The 23,004-nt window shown below is 37.9% G+C and overlaps 2 protein-coding genes across 4 annotated transcripts in view; one reads left to right on the top strand and one right to left on the bottom strand.

Moving 5' to 3' along the window:
- Window positions 1-974, bottom strand: part of LARP7 (La ribonucleoprotein 7, transcriptional regulator) — a 19,676-nt gene extending 18,702 nt beyond the window's left edge. For 2 of the 3 annotated variants that reach the window (XM_024739477.1, XM_024739479.1), the window contains exon 1: window positions 837-974. The gene's annotated coding sequence lies outside the window, so the exon portion shown is untranslated. Of the gene's footprint in view, window positions 1-482; window positions 604-836 lie in introns of those variants that run through there. The other variant, XM_024739478.1, reaches the window with a different exon arrangement.
- Window positions 975-1,226: 252 nt separating this feature from the next.
- The window catches only part of ZGRF1 (zinc finger GRF-type containing 1), a 61,943-nt gene continuing 40,165 nt past the window's right edge, over window positions 1,227-23,004 (top strand). Inside the window, exons 1-6 of the mRNA XM_024739476.1 lie at window positions 1,227-1,354; window positions 4,740-4,827; window positions 5,950-6,030; window positions 12,500-12,559; window positions 14,857-15,042; window positions 15,347-17,558. Coding sequence (XP_024595244.1) covers window positions 4,807-4,827; window positions 5,950-6,030; window positions 12,500-12,559; window positions 14,857-15,042; window positions 15,347-17,558 — 2,560 coding nt within the window. The 5' untranslated portion in view covers window positions 1,227-1,354; window positions 4,740-4,806. The remainder of the gene's footprint in view (window positions 1,355-4,739; window positions 4,828-5,949; window positions 6,031-12,499; window positions 12,560-14,856; window positions 15,043-15,346; window positions 17,559-23,004) is intronic.

Below are 23,004 nucleotides of genomic sequence, written 5' to 3' on the forward strand. Positions count from 1 at the left end.
TTTCAACGTCTTCCACAATTTTTCTTAGAAAAATTTGTAGCAAAATGTTTTCACATGTACATGCATTTTCCTGGGAGGCTCATCCATAGCTTTAAAATCATGTTTTAAAAGGAAATGGTGTGCCCAAAAGGTTAAGAACCATTGTTCTAGTCACAGCTGACTATTCAGCAGTACCCACTTTCTTGTCTCTTGGGCCTTCGCTTTAAATGAGTCTTCTCGTCTTCCTTGCCTTATAAACTTCTATACAATTTTCAAGGCCCAGGTTAAATGGTATCTTACTCTTTCTAGCCTTCCACTACCACGTCTCCCGTAATCAACTGCCTCCTCATCTGTTTTCTCTTAAGTAAGTTTATTAACGTACTCGGTACACTATTTAACGCTTATTATTTGTTCCTTCCATAACTGGATTTTCAGCTCTCTGAATGACAAGGACTAAAGTTCTGAGAAAGAAAATGACTTAATTTTAAAATACAAGTCCTCACATTCGTTATCTTTTAGCCAGCAAAACTCGAACCTGTGAAGTAAAGCAATTTCACTTTCGACTACTGCCTCTCTCGGTACCCGTCCTTCCGGCACGGACGCCGCCAAACGCTGGACGGCCCCGAACCTTCCAACACCGGACAACACGCGCCCCCAATCACTGAAAATTGGGAACTACAAGGGCTGCCGGAGGACTTTTGCGCGTGCGCACAGAGCACTACGACGAGCAAACTGACGGTTGATGGGAGGGGGCGGGGTGAGAAGGACAGATGTTAGAATGGGCTGCATAAAAAAGGACTGAGAGAAATTCAGACCTCACCTAACCTGGGCGACCCTATAGTCCACTTAGAACTTACTCCGTCCAACTCCCAAAATACAGGGCCAGAGACTGCGTCCTCCAGTTCTTCCCGTCTCCCGATCCTTAAAGTCGTAGTTGTTTTCGCGTCATAGGAGGAGCGACAGCGTTCTTCCGTACGCCTCGGAAAAGACAGGCCCAGCGACTGTGCGATTGTCGTTTACGTCACAGGCGAGGGCTGCCTCAACGTGCGGGGCGGGGCATCGGAGAAGGCGGCCGCTGCGGAGGCTCGCAGACGATGAAGAATTTGATTGGCAGTTTGAAAACGGCGGTTTTCGCCGGGGCGGTTTGGGCGGGCTAAATATTGGAGATTGATCTGGTGTGGTCGCGAGTGGATGACGTCACGGCTTTTCGCGGGAGACGTTCGAAAATGTATTTTGTGCAATAGATGGGTGAAGTGAACTGTTTCACGGGGTTTCCGGGGAGTAAGGAGGGTTAGGCTGGAGTTTTGAGCGAGAGGTGGTGTCACTGATTTTGGCGCGACTGGACGAAGGAATTTGCTCCGCCAGAAGCGGACCGGTAAGGAAGCCGTGTGGAACCAGGATTGGATCACAGGGTTCTCGGACAACTTGTAAGAACTGGTGTCTCCATCGCCTTTCCCAGCCCTTACTTTGCAGTTCCCACATACGTGTGAGAACCAGAGATGGTTTTGCTCTTTGTTTTGGGGACTGACAAAGGGTCAATTCTCCACTGTCATTTGGTTACACAGGATCATGGTAATTAAACTTTGGCAAATGAAATGTGAGCGTCTTTTGGTTATCTGGACTGGATGCTTTCTTAATAAGCTATCGGGTTCGTGACTCTTAAATCTCTGAATCATTTAGGGATTCGAAAGATCCTGCTTGTTCCAAAACAAAAGAACCAAAAACATCTCGTCGTACTTAACAGAAAACATCTCATTTTAGTGATAACACAGAATTTTATACATAAATCTATAAAGCAGCACAATAATGTATGTGTGAAGATATGTATGTATTTCTGTACTTAAGTATCACAGAACAGCTAGGGTCTCCATGCCAAAAACTTATTTGCACATTAAGGTTTCACCCACTAGAGGTGGGTCAACACTTGAATTGTTTTAGAGATATGGGTAGATGAATACTTTCAGAAAGCTTTTTATCTTTGCACCTCACTGAAATATATGATGCTTTTCGCTAAAAACGTTTTTCCTGTTTAATGGTAAGAAAGGGGTGTTGACTCACCTTTGAATGTGGGAATTAGGGCTTCTAAATATTTTAAGATCCAGTTAGTCTTTTTTTTCTATGTCTAGTCCTATAAACTAACTTACCACATATATGAGTTTGGACCTTCTCAGTTCCTTTTAAATTTTAAACAAGTAATCTTTCTAATTTAGGAAAACAATGGGAAATTTTATTTTGCAGTTTGTAAATGGCATATAAGCAATCCTAAATTAGTAAATACTGGATTTCTAATATGTAAATTGTGATGGTAATAACTACTTTTCAGGATTATGAGATGATAAATATTATATGTAAGGTATCTAGTCCCATTCCTGCCTGATACAGTAGGCGTTCAACAAATAGTCACATAATGTAGTTTTTGTGAATATGAGCACCAGAGTTTAGACTACTTAATTTTGAATTCTGAGTCTGCCATTTATTTACTTCATGATCTTAGGCAGATTACATACCTATTATGCACTTCAGTTTCCTTTTTTGTAAAATGAATATAAAAAATAGTATCTATACCATAAGGTGTGAACATTTAAAGCATTTTAACAGTGTCTAGCATATAATTGCACTGAGTAAATAATAGCTGTTATTAAAGGGGCTTAATGTTAACACCTGCCACATGCCAGGCATTGTTTTGACACCATGTAGTCTTACCTACATATATAGGATGTCTTAACCCATTCAGTGGCTAGAAGCAAGTTGCTATAAAAGCAGCAGTGAATGATGTATTTCTCTGGACCTCTCTGTTATCTTCTTGGCATTCATTGGACATCTAGCAATCCCGTGGGCTGCAGGGGAGGGATATCGGATATGGGAGTTATATTTCTGAATCGCAGTGCCTCTGTAGGTCTGGGTCCTGTCCTGTGCACTGTGTCGTGGGGCAAGTATTCACATCTCATTTGCGTACCCCTTGCGACACCCTTTCTCCATTTGGCAGCCAGAGCAATCTTTGTAAAACCCAAGTCACATTATGTAATCTTATTCTTAAAATCCTGCCTTGGCCTCCTACTGTCTTTATAGAAAGTCCAGACAACTTAGCATAAAACAGAAGGCCCCTTGAATCCTGTTATTGCTCACTTTTTCAGTGTTATCTCTCACAACTCACTATCTTACACTTGATTGTACTAGAGTTCCTTGATTATGCTTTGCTGTGTCTTCCACAGGGTTTTGGACATGTTGATTCCTATTTGGAAATACCTTCCCTGGCATTTTTCCTTGGTTAATGATTATTTCAGTTTACAGCTTAGATATTATGTCTTTCAGGGAACCTTGTTTCATGCCCTAAACCGAGTTGGGTGCCCCTCCTGTGCTTATTCCTGCCACATTTTATTGTAATTACCGTTTATTACCCTGCTATACTGAAAATTCCTTGAGACTAGGAATAGTATTGTGTTCAATTTAGTATCTCGGCCTAGCACAATGTCTGGCACGCAGTAAGTACAAATATATGTGATTTATAAATAATATGTAGGTGGCCTGTTTTTATATATATTATATGTATATAGGATGAATTTAATCCAGAATTGCAAATTATAGCTTTATTGAATCCGTCTGGGTTTCAAATTTGAGCATGTATCACTAAAACCTGCAGGGCTTGTTAAATTACAGGCCATCCAGCCCCAACCCCAGACTTTATAATTTAATAGGTCAAGACCCAAAAATTTGAATTTCTAACTTGTTCCCATGTGATGCTAATGCTGTTGGCCCAGGGACCTAAGGCAGTGGTTAAAAATAACTTTCTTGGGGTTTCCTTGGTGGCGCAGTGGTTGAGAGTCCGCCTGCCGATGCAGGGGACACAGGTTCGTGCCCCGGTCCGGGAAGATCCCACATAACGCGGAGGGACTGGGCCCGTGAGCCATGGCCGCTGAGCCTGCGCGTCCGGAGCCTGTGCTCCGCAACCGGAGAGGCCACAACAGTGAGAGGCCCGCGTACCGCCAAAAAAAATAATAATGATAATAATTTTCTTTGGCATCTCTACTTACTTCTTCAGTTCACCCTCAGATTTTAGATTTCCAAATTTGTCCACAGTAATAATTTTATCCAATAGCGGAGGATAACTACAGTACTCACTGCAATGATATTGGAAAAGTTTTTCCTTGGAGAGGTATTATAATGTATATTTGGTCTTAGATACTGTGTTATATTGACTTTAAAATGTAAAATGAAAAATTTGAAATGCAAGAGGGCCATCTTGTGGTGATCGTAGCAACTCAGAAAGTTTTAAAAATTGAAGCTTTTTCTGTAAAGAATCAAGCTTGGGGGGAAGGGAAGAATCATATTTTCTGATACATATTATGGCAGCTGGAAAAATGTTTGCAGCCTACTAATTATTTTATATATTTTACTTGATTTTCTCTTTACTTGGCAAATTCTTTTTCCACGGTGTAGTGTCACTATTCTATCGTGTCCTCAGTGGCAGATAATTTGATTACACCTGTGGGTTTTTTTTTTTTTTTTTTGGCCGTGCTACATGGCTTGTGGGATCTTAGTTCCCTGACCAGGGATTGAACCCGGGCACTCGTCAGTGAAAGCGTGGAGTCCTAACCAGTGGAGCGTCAGGGAATTCCCTATACCTGTGTTTGCCTTGATAGTTACGTAGTCTCAGGAAGCTTAGATGCCTCTCTCTGGTCAAGAGATTGTGGGGGAAAAATTGTATTTGATACTTACTCTGTTCATCAGGGTTGAATATTCTTTGTCATTTTTCATTTTAGGTGATATAAATTGTTGAATGACCACTGATTATTTTCTGGACCTGACTATATAATTTCAGAAGAAACAATGGAAAGCCAAGAATTTATTGTAAGTCTTACCAGTTTTCACTATTTCCTTTTTTCTTCCTTCTTTCCATGTTTCACAAATGTCTTGCCAGATTTAGCAAAAAAACCTAAAATAAATTAAAAAAAAACAAAAACCCAAACCTAAAAGAAGGACACTCAGTTAAATTTGAATTTCAGATAAACAGTGAATAATTTTTTAGTATAAGTATATATGTCCCAAATATTGCCCTATATTGTGTCTGGCAACCCTACACATTGGTTATACAAAATCCTTTGGAACAAATTCTTTGGAAGTTTGGGACCAGGAAATAATTTCTTTCTCTTGAAGGACTGGCATGCCTCTTCTAGATTAGTGGTTGTTAACCTGTTTGGTCTAAGGACCCTTTTATACTCTTAAAAATTATTGAGGACCCCAAAGAATTTTTGATTATGGGCCTTATATCTAGTGCTGTCTTTCATATTAGAAATTATAATGGAAATTTTTAAAATGTTTATTAATTCATTAAAAATAATAAGCCCATTACATTTAACATAGATTACATTTTTAATGAAAAGTTTATGGTCCAATAACAACAGAAACGTAGAGTAGCAGTGCTGTGCATTTTTTGCAAATCCCTTTAATATTTGACTTAATAGAAGCAGCTAGATTCTCAGATCTGCTTCTGCATTCATTCGGAAATTGAATCTTGCAATATTGCATATATATAACCTTGGGAGCTTCTACTAAGTACATGACCAAAGGAGTGAGATTGAGATACATACAACATCATGAAAATAGTTCTGACTTCACAGACCCCTGAAAAAGTCTTGAGGGGGACACCTCTAGGAGTCTCTGTACTCCTGGACTTTGAGAACTGTACAATTTTTTCCATCCCACAAATGACTAGGAAGCTCAAAATAGTTTTTGTTGCTCAGTTAACTTTTCAGTTTCTTCCTTAGGTTTTACCTCTCCTTTCTCCCCTCCCTTGCCTTTTGCTACCAGGTATTTTTTGTTGTTGGTGTTTGTTGTTATTGTTATATCTGTGCTTTTATTTTGATAAAAGATGTCTTCAATATTTTTGTAGGTAGGAAGGGTATAAAAATATATAACATTTAATACTTGTAAATAGAAACCATTTCTTTCCTTTGTACTTTTGGAAATAAGGTACTATATACTCATCAAAAGATGAAGAAGTCAAAAGTGTGGCAAGATGGAATTCTGAAGATCACTCACTTAGGAAACAAAGTAAGTGCATAGCAGTTGACTACAGAGTCTAAGAGTTGGGTTCTTGCCTTTTGATTGAATATTAAGAAAACTCTGTAGATGATAAAATCTTAGATATGTCCATAAGCTGATGTGATATGAAAACAGAAGTTGTCAAATGATTCCCATACCACAGTGATTCATTTGTGCATTATAAAAGTTCAGTTAATACTATTTAATTGGGCTTCCCTGGTGGCACAGTGGTTGAGGGTCCGCCTGCCGATGCAGGGGACGCGGGTTATTTTTTTAAAATTAGATTTTCTATGAAACTTTTCAGGAATTTTAGCACACTTTTTTCTTTTGTTTTTTTAAATTTGTTTGTTTGTTTATTTATTTATTTATGGCTGTGTTGGGTCTTTGTTGCTGCGTGTGGGCTTTCTCTAATTGCGTTGAGCGGGGTGGGGGGCTACTCTTCACTGCAGTGTGTGGGCTTCTTACTGCAGTGGCTTCTCTTGTTGTGGAGCATGGGCTCTAGGCACACGGGCTTCAGTAGTTGTGGTACGTGGGCTCAGTAGTTGTGGTTCACGGGCTCTAGAATGTGCAGACTCAGTAGTTGTGGCACACAGTCTTAGTTGCTCTGTGCCATGTGGGATCTTCCTGGACCAGGGCTTGAACCCATGTACCCTGCATTGGCAGGCAGATTCTTAACCACTGTGCCACCAGGGAAGTCCTGGCACACTTTTTCTCTTTGCAGGTAATAAGAGTTTAACTATACAGAAAAAACTACTATTAAAATATATTTCTAGGGCTTCCCTGGTGGCACAGTGGTTGAGAGTCCACCTGCCGATGCAGGGGACACGGGTTCGTGCCCCGGTCCGGGAAGATCCCACATAACGCGGAGCGGCTGGGCCTGTGAGCCATGGCTGCTGAGCCTGCGCGTCCGGAGCCTGTGCTCCACAACGGGAGAGGCCACAACAGTGAGAGGCCCGTGTACTGCAAAAAAGAAAAAAACAAACAAACAAAAAAATATATATTTCTAACACAATAATGCTCACAGTGTAATGGTACATAGAGTTGACATACCATTTTAGAAAAGCTGCCAATTTCTGAAATTATGTATAGAATTCTTCTATTTTTGGATTTTCTTTGAATCTGTTATTTTATGATATGATCCTATCAGTCCTGAGAAAATTATTTACTAGGATAATCGTCAACCCTGCTAGATATGGTGATCCTTCCTTGGGTTTCCCATCCTGATTATCTCCATCTGTCAAATTTTCATGTTCTTCTCTTATCAGTTCTCGTGACCTTATTTAACACGCTTGTCTCTTCCATTCTTCACAACACTTCTTCATTTGACTTCTGTGACACCATGCTCTCCTGATGTTGCTTACTGCCCACTTCTGAGTATTTTCTGTGGGCTCATTCTCTTCCCATACTTAAAATTTTAGTCAGGACTCAGGATTACATGCTCTTATATATAAAGATATATAAATTATCTCTGTCTCTCTCTCTTTGTCACTCTCTCTATGGAGAAGACAGAGATTTATTGTAAGGAATTGGCTTATGTGATCATGGAGGCTGACGAGTCCCACCATCTGTAGTTGGCAAGCTGGAGACCCAGGAGAACTAATAATGTGGTTTTAGTGTTTATGCCAACAGGCTTGAGACCCAGGAAGAGCCAGTATTTCAGTATGAGTCAGAAGGTAGGAAAAAACTGTTGTCTCAGCTCAAAGACAGTCAGGCAGGAGGAGTTTTCTCTTACTTGGCCGTTGTGTTCTATATAGGCCCTCCACGGATGGGATGAGGCCCAGCCACAGAGCAATCTGCTGTAGTCATTTATTTTATTGAGGTATAGTTTTGACATTTAAGTTTCAGGTGTACAACTTAATGATTTGATATTTATATACATTGCAGAATGATCATAATAAGTCTACTTACCATCCATCTCCATCCATAGTTAGAAAAATTCTTTTTCTTTTCTTGTGATGAGGGCTTTTAAGATTTACTCTCAGCAACTTTCAAATATACAATACAGTGTTATTAACTATAGTCACCGTACTGTACATTATATCCCCATGACTTATTTATTTTGTAGTGGATATTTGTATCTTTTGACCCCCTTCACCCATTTGGCCCATCACCCTGTTTTGATTTCTTTAAAAAAAACTTATCAAGTGCTTACTGTGTACCAGGCATAATGCTTTAAATGTATCAACTTACTTAGTCTTTATAAGTCCCCTATTAGTTAGGCACTATTTTTATCTTTATTTTATTGATGATGAAGCTAAGGCTCAGAGAGATGAAGCCCATAGATCTCACAGCTAGAAAGTGGAGGAGTCATTTATTAATTTAGATTTTTTGGCTCCAGAGCCCATGCCCTAACCATTCTATTGTTTCTTTTAATATTACTAATTTAAAAGAAGAACTTTATTATAAATGAGTTGATAACATATAGGACACATTGACAAGATTGTGGCCTCCTGAATGAAGCCAGCAGTTAAAGATCTCCATATTCTGTCCTTATTCTACATATCTATCACTCTGAAATTATCACTAAGAGAAAAATTTTAATGTAGAAAGACTACTTATCATTTTTTAAATTAACATTTGATTTATTAAAACAGAAAAGTAGGAATTCCCTGGTGGTCTAGTGGTTAGGCCTCTGCGCTTTCACTCATGTTCAACCCCTGGTTGGGGAATTAAGATCCCACAAGCTGTGCGGTGTGGCCAAAGAAAATAAAATAAAAGAGATGGTAGGGAAGGAAGTGAGCACTATTCTTTAAAAACAAAAACAAGGGCTTCCCTGGTGGCGCAGTGGTTGAGAGTCCGCCTGCCGATGCAGGGGACACGGGTTCGTGCCCCAGTCCGGGAAGATCCCACATGCCGCAGAGCGGCTGGGCCCGTGAGCCATGGCCGCTGAGCCTGCGCGTCCGGAGCCTGTGCTCCGCAACGAGAGAGGCCACAACAGTGAGAGGCCTGCGTACCAAAAAAAAAAAACAAAAACAAAAACAAAAACAACAACAACAAAAAACCAGAAAAGTAAAAGAAAAATTAGTTTTGCCTTAAGCCGTGAATTTCAGCTTACAGATCCTATTCAGTTTATAAACCTAGTTTAGTTTAACTTTTAGTTGAGTCCTAGCTTAATATTCAGTCAACTTAAGTCAAACAGGCTAGATACTTTTAAACTAATTAATCCATTCACTGTCCAATGCTGTTCTGTAAAACTCTGGGGGTTTTTTTTGGGTGTTCTTCCTATTCAGTTAAGGCCAAGTCTTTAAAATCTTATAGTTTGTGTTATGTTAAAAAGACATATGATTGGATTCTGCCTGTCTTTCATGTCTTCTTCTGGTACAAAATCATAAGTATTAAGGTTATGCTAGTGGTATTATCCAACTTTATCTTCAACTATAGCTTATATTTATTGAGTGTCCATTATATACCTCACACTGATAGGTTACAGAAAAGCAAGATAAATACAAGTTAGTCCCAGAGAGTTTTTCTATGATCCAGGAAAATTAATAATCTCATATCCTAACCCTTGTCCCCAAATCCAAGTTATTGTTTACAGTATTTTTCTTGATAGTAATGCCTTTTCTCTATGTATTCAGATTCTTACTGTCAGGGTTATTCATCTTCCATTAACTGAGTCATCATTCAGTAAACATATGTTGCTGCTGGGCAGTGGGAAAATTCAAATAAGACGTATGGAAGCAGTGTAGAAGAGCAGTTAATGTCAAATAGACATTAGCCTGAATCCTTCTCTTCACTTACTAGATGTGTAATCTTAGCAAGTTATTTAGTCCCTCAAGGTGTATAGTCTCTTCTTTGTAAAGTGGGGAAAATGATACTTCATAAAGTTTTCTTGAGGGTTAAGTAAGATAACAAATAAACCTCTTAACGAAGTACCTGGCACATTTTAAGCATGCAATAAATAGTAACTGTTATAGTTTTTGTCTTCAAGGGAATTTTATCTAAGCGCCTAAGGATTAGAGTATATACAGATATATGTTTAAGGGTCTATGAGATTACAAATGAGAGACATCAAAATTGGACTCTGGTTCAGAGAAGTCTTTCCAGATGAAGAGTATTTTTTTGAGTATTTGTTTTGTTTTGTAAACAAAATTGATAGGTCAGAAGGAGGGGAGCTGAAGATTGAAGATTGTGTCATTGCTGTAACAGTGTTGAGGTGTGGAACAGTGTGAAATGTTTCTGGGGAATTATGAACAATTGACTCTGGCTGGAATGAAGGTCCCATGTGGGCAAACTGTAGAATACACAGCTAAAGAGGTAGGCAGGAGCCATATCATGAAGGACTTTGTGTGCTCAGCTTGAGGAGCCAGTGAAGAATTAGGAGTAGAAGAATGACATAATCATGTCTCTATTTTATTTTATTTTATTTTATTTTTTTGTTTTTTTTTTTTTGTTTTTTTTTCATGTCTCTATTTTAGAAAGATCACTCTGGCAGCAATGTCTAACATACCTTTTATGTATGTAGGATGAAAGATTGGATTTCGGAAGACAGTTATAATAAAGAGGCTATAAAATAATGTAGATGAAAAGTGATGGGGGTCTGACTAGGGAGGCCTTAGCACTGACAATGGAGGGAAAGGATGATTCGAGAGAAATTGTGAAAATATTATAGAATCTTAAGGTCTTGGATATGGAAGGTGAAGAGAATCCAGAATGACTTCAGGTTTCTGTATTATGATTATGGTATTGAGTGAGATAGGATATCTGAAAAAGAAAAGCAAGTTTAGGGGGAACAATGAAGATTTACAGTTTCATTTTGAACATACCGAATTTTCAGTGTCATCAAAACACTCAAGTAATATGGCGATAGGGACCTGAAACTCAGGAAACAGTTTTGGGCTACTGATGCAGATTGGGTGTACTTGGCATTTAGATGATATTTGAAGCTCCTGGAGTGGATTCGTTCATTCATTTATTTAACAAATACTTTTTGAGCACCTGTTAGGAGTTACACACTGTTCTAGCAGATGCAGCAGGTAACAAAACAGTTAAATCCCTGGCTTTGTGGAAATAACATGGAGGAGACAGACCAGTAAACTAAATGAAGATGTATGTCTAGTGAGTTAGGCAAACAACAAGTAGAGTGAGCAAGGGTAAGAATGAAGATAAAGGGGACTATGTAGGCCTTATTGGCTAATGTAGGGACTTTTGTCTTATTCTTTGGGAACTGTGGAGACATTTGAGCAGAAGTGTGACATGAATTTTGTGAATAATATGCTCAGGGATGGAGAATAGAATGTAAAGAGTAGAGAAGAAAAGGTAGGAGACCTTAGAAATACCAAAATTTTTAACTGCTTTATTGAGATATAATTCACACATTTTTCATTACACCCATTTAAAGTATACAACTCGATATATTCACAGAGTTTTGCAACTATTACTGCAGTCTAATTTTAGAATATTTTTGTCACCCCAGGAAGAAATACCATAAAGGCACTACTCAGTCCTAATCTGCTTACTGTCTCGACACATTTGTGTATCCTGGACTATTCACGTGAATGGAATGATACAATAAGTGGTCTTTTGCAAATGACTTCTTTCATTTAGCATGTTTTCAAGGTTCATCCATGTTGAAGCATGTACCAATACTTTATTCCTTTTTATTGCTGAATAATATTCTACTTTATGGATATATCCCACTTTGTTTATACATTCATCAATTGATGAACTTTTTTGAGTTGTTCCTACTTTTTGGTATTATGAACAATGCTGCTCTGAACATTTGTATGCAAGTTTTTCTGAAAACATGTTTTCATTTCTCTGTACGTATATCGTACTTAGGACTGGAATTGCTGGATCATGTGGTAACTCTGTGTTCAATCTTTTAAGGAACTGCTAACTATTATCCAAAGTGATGGAAACAGCAATGTTTAAGGGGCTAGTAGAGAAGCCGCTATGAAAAATGGCTAGAGAGCTAGAGAGACACGAGGAGAAAGCCAGAAAATGACAATCACCTTGGTTTCCTTTTTCTCCCATATCCTGCATGTTCCATAAGTTTTACTCTTTATGCCTCTTATACAATTGTCTTATCCCAGTGCTAATGACTTATTTCAAACTCTAATTATCTCCTTGATCCTTCATATCACACCATTACAATAATCTCTTTACTGATCGTGTTTCCTGTTTTGCCTCCTGTAACTCATTCCAATTCTGTCTTCTCCCTGATTCCATTCCAAGATTCTCCTGGTAGGGAATAAGTTGTTGAATTTATCCTGATTCCATTCCAAGATTCTCCTGGTAGGGAATAAGTTGTTGAATTTATGTGTATGCCTTTGCTCTTTTGCACACACTGAATGGATGCTTAGAAAACATTTGAGATAGATGCACTTTCTAATCCAGGTTTACAAAGTGGGTAATCCTTTCATTACATGATTTGCTTATATAACAATTTTTGATTTGCTTTGAAGATGTTTAAGAAAAGTGGAATTGTGTTGTGTCCCTTTTTAACATTTTTAACACTTTTTTTGTTTTAATATAGGCAATTCTATACGATGACAAAGGAGAATGTTTGGAGAGTTTATTTCTTAAGTGCCTTGAGGTATTTTAATTTATCTTATTTTTAAGTTATTGTTAAATCTTAATTCCTTTGTGAATATTGTTAAATAGTATAGTAATGGTACTAATGCTAGTAATTATAGCTAGTATTTATTGAACATTTATTATTAGCCAGACTCTGCTAAAAGCTTTTAGGTACTTTTTCATTTAACCTTTATACAACCCTGTGGTTTTTTTTTTTTTTTTTTGCGGTACGCAGGCCTCTCACTGTTGTGGCCTCTCCCATTGCGGAGCACAGGTTCCAGACGTGCAGGCTCAGTGGCCATGGCTCACAGGCCCAGCCACTCCGCAGCATGTGGGATCTTCCAGGAACGGGGCATGAACCCGTGTCCCCTGCATCGGCAGGCGGACTCTCAACCACTGCGCCACCAGGGAAGCCCTGACCCTGTGATTTTTATAGATTAGGAGTATAGTGCTGAAAGTTTAAATAACTTGCCCATGCTTATAGAGTTAAAGTGGTAAGGCTGAGATTTGAACCCAGAAAGTGACTCTAAATCTATTATATGGTTTTGATAAGCAGAGACCTACAGTGGGATATATTTTGTGAAATTATTCCTATTTAAAATATTTTCTCAAATATTTATTCCATGTTTTCCTCTGTTGGAAAATGGAAGGGAATATTTTAGTGTAAAGAATAAGGATATTAGAATTTGTTTGTTCTTGGTTTATTTCCCACTTTCACATACTTCCTAGGTAACCTAACCTCTCTGTGTTCAGCTTCTCGGCTGTCAAATGTAGACCGGAGACAGCCTACTCGGTTGGTGGGAAAGTTAGAAATAGCTTAGGCAAAGTGCCTAGCAGTTTAGTACAGTAATTTTCAAAGTGCTAAAATGCATGCATATTCTTATTATCACTGTGTTGATTTTGGCCATGGTACTTAACCTGTTTTTAAATTTTATGACAGTAGTGGTTGTGGAATTTTTATACTTACCAAAAGAGGGTCTTGGAGAAGCACTGTTTTAGTAGATACTTAGTGATGGTAATGACTGTTGTTATTATTTCATGAGTAAAGATTGAGCACATTATCTGTGATAATACACAGATTTTGTATATTATCAACTAGGTTGATAATCTTATGTTTATGCTGCAGTCAGAAGTGGTGGCAAGTGCTGTATTTGTTAATTAAAGTGATTAAAAATGCTTTCTTGGGAATATGATTAAGAACTAACAATAATTTGTGATAATTATGAGTATGTATCTAATTCACATTAATTTATAAAGATATATATATAACTGATTATTTAATAGCTTTCATTGTTTTTTAATTAATTTTTTTTAGCTGCATTGGGTCTTTGTTGCTGCGTACAGGGTTTCTCTAGTTGTGGTGAGCAGGGGCTACTCTTCGTTGCGGTGCGCGGGCTTCTCATTGCAGTGGCTTCTCTTGTTGCGAAGCACAGGCTCTAGGTGCGCAGGCTCAGTAGTTGTGGCTCACGGGCTCTAGAGCGCAGGCTCAGTAGTTGTGGCACATGGGCTTACTTGCTCTGTGGCATGTGGGATCTTCCCGGACCAGGGCTCAAACCCGTGTCCCCTGCATTGGCAGGCAGATTCTTAACCACTGCACCACCAGGGAAGTCCCTAATAGCTCTAATTTAAAAATTACATTTAGATTTATGAATTCTAGGTGAATTGAGAGGAGGCATCTTTTCCTTGCTTGTCTTTGTATCCTCAGCATGTAACAAAAGTTCTCACATAGGTCCCTAATATGTATTTTTTTTAGTATAAGTTTATTTATTTATTTTTGGCTGTGTTGGGTCTTCGTTGCTGCGTGCGGGCTTTCTCTAGTTGCGGCGAACAGGGGCTACTCTTTGTTGCGGTGCACGAACTTCTCGTTGAGGTGGCTTCTCTTGTTGCAGAGCACGGGCTCTAGGCATGAGGGCTTCAGTAGTTGTGGCTCGCGGGCTCTAGAGTGCCGGCTCAGTAGTTGTGGCGCACGGGCTTAGTTGCTCTGCGACATATGGGATCTTCCCGGACCAGGGCTTGAACCCGTGTCCCCTGCATGTCCAGGCAGATTCTTAACCACCGCACCACCAGGGAAGTCCCCCTAATATATATTGTTGAATAAACAAATTAGTGAATTTTTTTTGTTGTATTACTTTTTTTTGTTCTTGTTGATAGTTAACTAGTGCATAGTAATCAATAATTTAGTTATCGATTCATTCATTCAACAACTATTTATTGAATATCCATTGTGTCTTTGCTTGTGCTAGAAGCTTATTGGAACACATAGGTAATCAAATAATTAGATGTATATGATCTTGATGTTAATTCTTTAAAATTTAGGTGAAACCTGGAGATGATTTAGAAAGTGATCGATACTTAATCACAGTTGAGGAGGTTAAAGTTACTGGAAGCACAGCTGTCAAACAGGATGTTGTTAAAGAAGCACCAGCATTGAATTCAAAGAGGTTTATATCTTCTGGCCGATCCCTTGGGTGTCAGCCTGCTGGTTTAAAAAGGAAGTTTGCTGTAAGTTTCTCTGTTGAAAATAATAAATCAATATATATTTATAAAATTGTTTTAAGAAGTAGTGAATTGTGAAGCTATTGTACTGTATGATTAAAACAGTGCTTCATAGTATATGCCTAGGTAGAAAGGAAGTAAACCTTAATCTTAATACAAATGAGTGTTTGCATTTTAGCTTAGCAAACTTTATATCTTAATTATTACCTTGTGAAACATCCACATTCCTTTTTCTTGTTTTTTTTAGTCAGTTCATTTTACATTTTCTTTATAGGATATAGAACAGCTAATAATTGTTTAATATTTTTAGGGTTTTCAAGGACCGCGTCAAGTGCCGAAGAAAATGGTTATTACAGAAAATAATGAATCGGCTGCTTCATTTGAAGCTAAGAAGCCTGGTCCTATTTTTCTTTCTCCATTCTACAGCACACCTCCTTTGTTTTCTACAGTTGGCAAGAAAGATATAAATAATATACCAACAGACCCTGAGAACATTGTCACTTACAAGAACAGAGAGAGAAATGGCATACCTTTTTCTTCACTTGTTTCTACTTCGTCCTTCAAGGTTAACCCAGAAATGCTATGTGAAGAAAATTATTTTTGCTCTCCTGTCAGTTTTGTAAATAAGCATTCAGATTCTTTACTGACCAATGAGCCTGTGAAAAGAGATAGTTTGGTATCTCACTGTTTAGGAGTTTCACAAAATATTAGAAGCAAAGCCCAAATATTAGCTCTTCTGAAGTCCAAATCAACTAGTCCGTCTAAGGAACTAAATTCTGAGATTACAGGACATTTCCCTCAGATGCAACCACAAGGAAGTTTAAAAATTTCTACTAAACCAAAGTGTTTAATTGAACAAGAAGAGTATGCTGAGGTGAAGAGCACAGAAAGTTTACACTACCAGCATCAATCAGAAAATACCATGAGAAATAAAAGCCGGTGGGCCATGTATTTATCCTCACAGAGTTCGCCTGTACATTCCTCTGCGGTAGATGGAAATGATATAGAAAAAAAACCCAAGGCCCAAGTTGGTAATTTAAACTTGAAAGACCTTTTGGTGCAAAAAAGGATACAGGTCTTTGAAACAGGTGCTGAAAATGGAAAAAACTGTAATGAAGACAAGCCAGTAGATGATAATGATCAGACCTGGGATCAAGAAGGAAAATTAGAAATTCCTTCATTATGTGAAAGCAGCAGCTTACCAGTTTCCTGTAGTAACGCAGAAAATGATGGCTTGTTATCAGAATCTGACATTCAAAAAAATAATAAAAGACTTCTTAATCAAAATGACCAGATGGGCATAAAAGGGTCAATTCTCATTAGAAAAAAAGCTCAGGAGATAGATATACGTGGAACACCAGAAAAGGAGTATAAACATCTACAAATTGAATCTTCACTAAGTAACAATTCTGGGATCTCTGATGATAATACGGACATATTTTCTAAAAGTAGTACTAATAATGAACTCCTTAATAATATTCATGAACCTATGAGTAATGTAACACAGCCACTTGTGGAGGTCACATTTAATCTAAAGAATTTTGAAACCAGTGACACTGAGGAGGAATCAGAGGAAAGCAACAGAATTTCCCAGGATTCAGAGGGTTGGGTGAAAGAAACTTTGGTTAATGATGGCAATTCAAGATGTGAGAATATAAGCTGTAAAGAAGTTGGCAGTGAACACTTGCCTCTCTTAACGTCTACTGGGGGCAAACTATCAGAGACATTTCCCATGAAAGAGATTCTGCCATCACAGTTTTGTGATAAAACGTGTGTAGGTTTTGACAGAGGACCTTGGAAAGCTGGAAACACTGAGAAAGAAATAGAGGAGGAGTGGAGTGACACATTAAGCAATTTTGACTCATCCTTAGAGTGGACTGATGATGTATATGCAGAAAATAATGAAGGCAGTAATAAATCTATTAGTGCTTCATTCCCAAATAAATCTGAAAGTATAAACACGAATTTACATATTCCTCATTTTTTAAACATAGCCACTCATCAGAATCCTGAAAAAAACCTATTTTCAGAACAGGCTCAGCCTCGGCCTTTTATTATGGGAAGTGACTTGGACAAACATACCAAACAGGTTTTACCATTAACCTCTAGCAGTGACAACAGTATCCAGCTATTAAATGCCAGTCAGATTCACTCTGAAGAATGTATTGCACTTGATAAATCACATACCCAAGTTTCCAATTCTTTGTTTTGCCTTTTGGGAAAAAAACATCCTATTTCCAAAGACACAGAATCACATGTTCCTGAATCTGAAGACTTGGGAAGGACTAGAAGTTTACCCCAGGACCGTATTGATGTAGAAACTGCTGGAGAAAGCAAGCAATACTGGAATAATCCTAGACATTCTTCAGAACTTTCCAGATTAGTAAATAGCATTTCCCTATTAAAATCATTGTCTGAACACAGTACGGCTTTGGAAGGCTTGGAAGTATTGAAAAAGAGGAATACCGCTTTTAAACAACAAGGAACTCGGCAGACCGATGAGCCAGATAGCAATCCTGAAGGTTAGAATGTCATGTCTGTTTTGGATTGTTCTCTTTATAGTTCAAAGGATGAGATATTTGCTCTGGAGGCTACATTAAGAATTACATGGTATTTAAATAGGTACTACATGTACTTGATAAAATCAACTGTAATAGAGGATAATATAGTGAAAAGTAAGTCTCCTTCCTACCACAGCCCTTCAGTCCACTCAAAATTAGCAGTCTTCTTCCAGAGTATCCTTTCAAAAATATGTTATGTGTATATAAGCATATATAGGCACATATAAGCAAATATGTGTGTGTGTTATAATCCATTCCTGTCGTTATATATTTTTGGTCATGTGCTAGGAGATACTTTTTTAAGAAAAAAGTCATGAGCTCATATTGATATCTCTAACTCCAGTTCTAAACCACAGGGTTCTTCCTTTCTTCCCTTCATTACATAATTGTGTTTCTTTATTCTCAGAGTGGAAAGGGTCCTGGTGCCCAGCAGCATCAGTATATTTACTTCCTCAATTCTATGGTGCGCACCAAATGGTTTCCAAATTGTTAAACCAATATCACTACTGGCAAAAAAAATTGTAAAGCTTACAAATTTCTTGGAGTTTTTCTTTGTTTGCATTTTTTTTTAAACTGGTTGTGTTTTGGTTCTTTGTTTGTGTTTAGAGTATATCCTGAGAGTATAGAGTTGGAGTATTATGTTCCAAAGTTATTGGGTACTTTTTTTTCTTTACCGTGATTATGTTATCATTTGATATATAGTTAAGTTCATCGTCTATATTTCGTATGAGGATATAGTTGATTTATTCTTTAAAAAAATTTTTTTTCTGACTATGTAGAATATTAACTGAGTATAAAAATCAAAACTGTATAAAGACATATACTCAGATTCCTTCCTTATGCCTTCCATCCTATTCCTACCTGCTGTAGGTAACCAATATATCATACTTGTGGTCTGGTTTTTATTTTTTACTTTTTTGCAAAAATAAACACCTCCCGGTATAAATTCTTGTTTCCCTTTATTCAACATAAGGTACTGTGCTCTGTATTCTTTAGCACCTTGATTCTTTTCACTTAATAATATATCCTGGAAATCACTACCTATCACATCATAGGACTCATCCTCATTTTATTTGTTTATAGCTATATAATATTTTACTGTGTGGATGAACCATCATTTTTGCAATCAGTCTCCAGTATTTTGCTATTGCAAATAATGTGACAATAAGTAACTTTATATATCTGTATCTATATAACTATATGGACTTTTTGCATGTTACTGCAGGTATGTCTTCAGGGCAAATTCCTAGCAGTAAGGTTGTTGGGTAAAGTTGTGTCTGTTAGATACTTCAAAATTCTCTTGAAGGAATCATACCATTTCTCATTCCCACCAATAATGTATGAGAGTGCCTGTTTCTCCATAGCATTGCCAGTAGAGTATTTTGCCAAGCTTTTGAATTTTTACCAATCTAATAGATGAGAAATGAGAGTGTATTTTAAATTTGTATTTCTATCACTACAAGTGAAATTGAGCTTTTCATATGTTTAAGCATCATTTGTATGTCTTTTTTCATGAATAGTCTGCTCTACTCTTTTGTCCAGTCTTTTAATGGTTGTTGGTCTTTTATTCTCTTTTACTTGGAAGAGCTCTTTATATATTAGAAATAGCAGCCCTTTATCTATGGTGCAGATATTTTCTTTCAGTATGTCATTGATTGGTCTTTTGACTTGGCTTGTGGTACGTTGCCAATAACATTTTTTTTTTAAGAAAAATAATATTATAGGACATAAATATTATGTACACATGAATGTGAATGAACAGTGTACTCAAAAGTTAAACTTGAACTCTTCTTTGAAGATCTCAAGGAATCCCTGAGAAAAATAGGAATAAATTATTGTACCTAGTAAAATGTTTCTTTCAAATGTAGTTAAATATGATGACTATTATTACAGTTTATTTTCTTTTTAAAAAAAATAAATTTCTTTATTTATTTTTGGCTGCGTCAGGTCTTCGTTGCTGCTTGTGGGCTTCCTCTAGCGGTGGCAAGTGGGGGGCTACTCTTCGTTGTGGTGCGCGGGCTTCTCATTGTGGTTTCTTCTGTTGCGGAGCACGGGTTCTAAGCACGCAGGCTTCAGTAGTTGTGGCATGCAGGCTCGGTAGTTGTGGATCACGGGCTCTAGAGTGCAGGCTCGGTAGTTGTGATGCATGGGCTTAGTTGCTCCGCGGCATGTGGGATCTTCCCGGACTGGGGCTGGAACCTGTGTCCCCTGCATTGGCAGGAGGATTCTTAACCATTGTGCCACCAGGGAAGTCCCTACAGTTTATTTTCTAAAAAATTAAAAATAAGAAGAAACCTATTGAAAAATAAATATGGGTAGATGTAGTTATGCAATGTCATATAAGGAGATAAATTCCTAATATGAAGGTTTAGAAATTACAGAATTCAGTTTTGGGAAATTTATTCTTTTTTCTTACCAAGTTGGAAAAGAGGATTACAGTTGATTCTCATTATTTGTGGTGGTTGTGTTCTATAAAGTTACCAAACAGTGGATTAGTGAAAAATAGGCCATTGCTTTTTGGAGAAATGCAGGGTTAGGTTCCTTCAAACCTCTGGTCAGAACATTTTCATCAACTGATCAGTACAAAACCTTGTTTTATGTATGTTTTCACTTAAAGATGCCTAATTTAACATATATTGGTGATTGACTGAACTTATGACCAATAGCACTGTAACTGACTCATGCCTGAATGAAACTTACCATGTGTTTCCTACATAAGGGACATCAGGGCCTTCTTGCACTTAGGAACACTAGGCAGCACTATGCTTAGAGAACATTTTAAATAGCAAAGTCACCAATAAAAAGCCCCCAAATATGAAAAATGTACTAAATAGATCACAAAAAGGACACTTGTTTGTAGCATGAGGGCTGGAATTAGAAGGCAGAATGTCGCCTTGTTCTACCTCAGCTGGGAATGTGCATGTCAAGCAACTCACTTTTTGTAGCTCTGCATGTCTGCAGATGACCTCAGAAACACAGTATTGATTTGGGGGTTACAAATAAATTTTAGCAAGTAGGCAGAATCTGTGAATAATGAGGATTGACTGTATTTTCTGATATAAATATATTTCTCTAAAAATGATTAAGTTGGTTTTCTTGAGACAATTTGAGAATTGGAATTTTTTTTATTGGAATATAGCAAATGACTTCATGGATTTTAATACAGAATTAGAGAAGAATCTGTTTTACCACCATTTTAGAATGTGTGAAAGTGTTAAAAAACATTTTCTCCATTATCTTCAAGTTTTTGTGAGATGACTGGATATATTTTATAAACGTTAATTTAGAATTTTATTCTTGAGTGAAGGCAGTAAAGGGAAAAATAATTTTCATCCAGTGTCTTTTTAAAATACCTTTTATAAATAACCTCAAGTTCCAAAATCCACTTATTTTTGTTTCATTTGGTATAGTCTGAATGTTTACAGGAAAATAATGAAACCAAAAGTAACAATTGGCAAAAAGTGAAGTTTGCACTGGATATGGCTATTTTTTTTTTTTAGTTATTGAATGTTTTTTTTAAAAAATTAATTAATTATTTTTGGCTGCGTTCGGTCTTCGTTACTGTGCGAGGGCTTTTCTCTAGTTGTGGTGAGTGGGGGCTGCTCTTCGTCGCGCTGCATGGGCTTCTCATTGCAGTTGCTTACACTGTTGCGGAGCATGGGGTCTAGGCCCACGGGCCTTAGTAGTTGCAGCACACGGGCTCAGTAGTTGTGGCTCGCGGGCTCTAGAGTGCAGGCTCAGTAGTTGTGGCACACGGGCTTAGTTGCTCCACGGCATGTGGGATCTTCCCGGACCAGGGCTTGAACCCGTGTCCCCTGCATTGGCAGGCAGATTCTTATCCAGTGCGCCACCAGGGAAGCCCCATGGCTATATTTTTTAATGGTAGTTATCACTAAAATTATAGTCTTATTGGTGACTTTGCAAGAAACTGAGATTATTGAATTTCTTTTAAGGGAAAAATCCCATTTTAAACAGATACCTGATAAGGTGGTTTGGTGTAGCCATTCTGTCCTCCTTTTTTTTTTCCTTTTGCACTTTCCTTTCTTTCTTTTTTTTCCCCTTTTTTCCTTTAACATCTTTATTGGAGTATAATTGCTTTACAGTGTTGTGTTAGCTTCTGCTGTATAACACAGTGAATCAGCTATATGCATACGTATATCCCCATATCCCTTCCCTCTTGCGTCTCCCTCCCACCTCCTTATCCCACCCCTCTAGGTGGTCGCACAGCACCGAGCTGATCTACCTGTGCTATGCAGCTGCTTCCCACTAGCTAGCTATTTTACATTTGGTAGTGTATATATGTCATTGTTACTCTCTCACTTCATCCCAGCTTACCCTTCCCCCTCCCCGTGTCCTCAAGTCCATTCTCTACGTCTGCATCTTTATTTCTATCCTGCCCCTAGGTTCATCAGAACCATTTTTTTTCTAGATTCTATACATATGCGTTAGCATGCCATATTTGTTTTTCCCTTTCTGACTTACTTCACTCTGTATAACCAACTCTAGGTCCATCCACCTCACTACAAGTAACTCAATTTTGCTTCCTTTTAGGGCTGAGTAATATTCCATTGTATATATGTGCCACATCTTCTTTATCCATTCATCTGTTGATGGACATTTAGGTTGCTTCCATGTCCAGGCTGTTGTAAATAGTGCTGCAATGAATATTGTGGTACATGACTCTTTTTGAATTACAGTTTTCTTAGGATATATGCCCAGTATTGGGATTGCTGGGTCGTATGGTAGTTCTATTTTTAGTTTCTTAAGGAAACTCCATACTGTTCTCCTTAGTGGCTATATCAATTTACATTCCCACCAACAGTGCAAGAGGCTTCCCTTTTCTCTGCACCTTCTCCAGCATTTATCATTTGTAGATTTTTTGAAGATGGCCATTCTGACTGGTGTGAGATGATATCTCATTGTAGTTTTGATTTGCATTTCTCTAGTGATTAGTGATGTTGAGCATCCTTTCATGTGTTGGTTGGCAATCTATATCTTCTTTGGAGAAATGTCTATTTAGGTCTTCTGCCCATTTTTGGATTGGTTTGTTTTTTTTCTTTTGGCGGTATGCGGGCCTCTCACTGTTGTGGCCTCTCCCGTTGTGGAGCACAGGCTCCAGACGCACGGGCTCAGTGGCCATGGCTCACGGGCAAATGGGTGATGAATTTTGTCAAAAACTTTTTCTGCATCTATTGAGATGATCATGTGGTTTTTATACTTCATTTTGTTAATATTGTGTATCACATTGATTGATTTGCATATATTGAAGAATCCTTGCATTTCTGGGATAAACCCCATTTGATCATGGTGTACTATCCTTTAATGTGCTGTTGGATTCTGTTTGCTAATATTTTGTTGAGGATTTTTGCATCTGTGTTCATCAGAGATATTGGCCTGTAGTTTTCTA

Source organism: Neophocaena asiaeorientalis, unplaced genomic scaffold (assembly GCF_003031525.2).
Source record: "Neophocaena asiaeorientalis asiaeorientalis breed wild unplaced genomic scaffold, Neophocaena_asiaeorientalis_V1.1 scaffold58, whole genome shotgun sequence".
Lineage (NCBI taxonomy): Eukaryota > Metazoa > Chordata > Mammalia > Artiodactyla > Phocoenidae > Neophocaena > Neophocaena asiaeorientalis.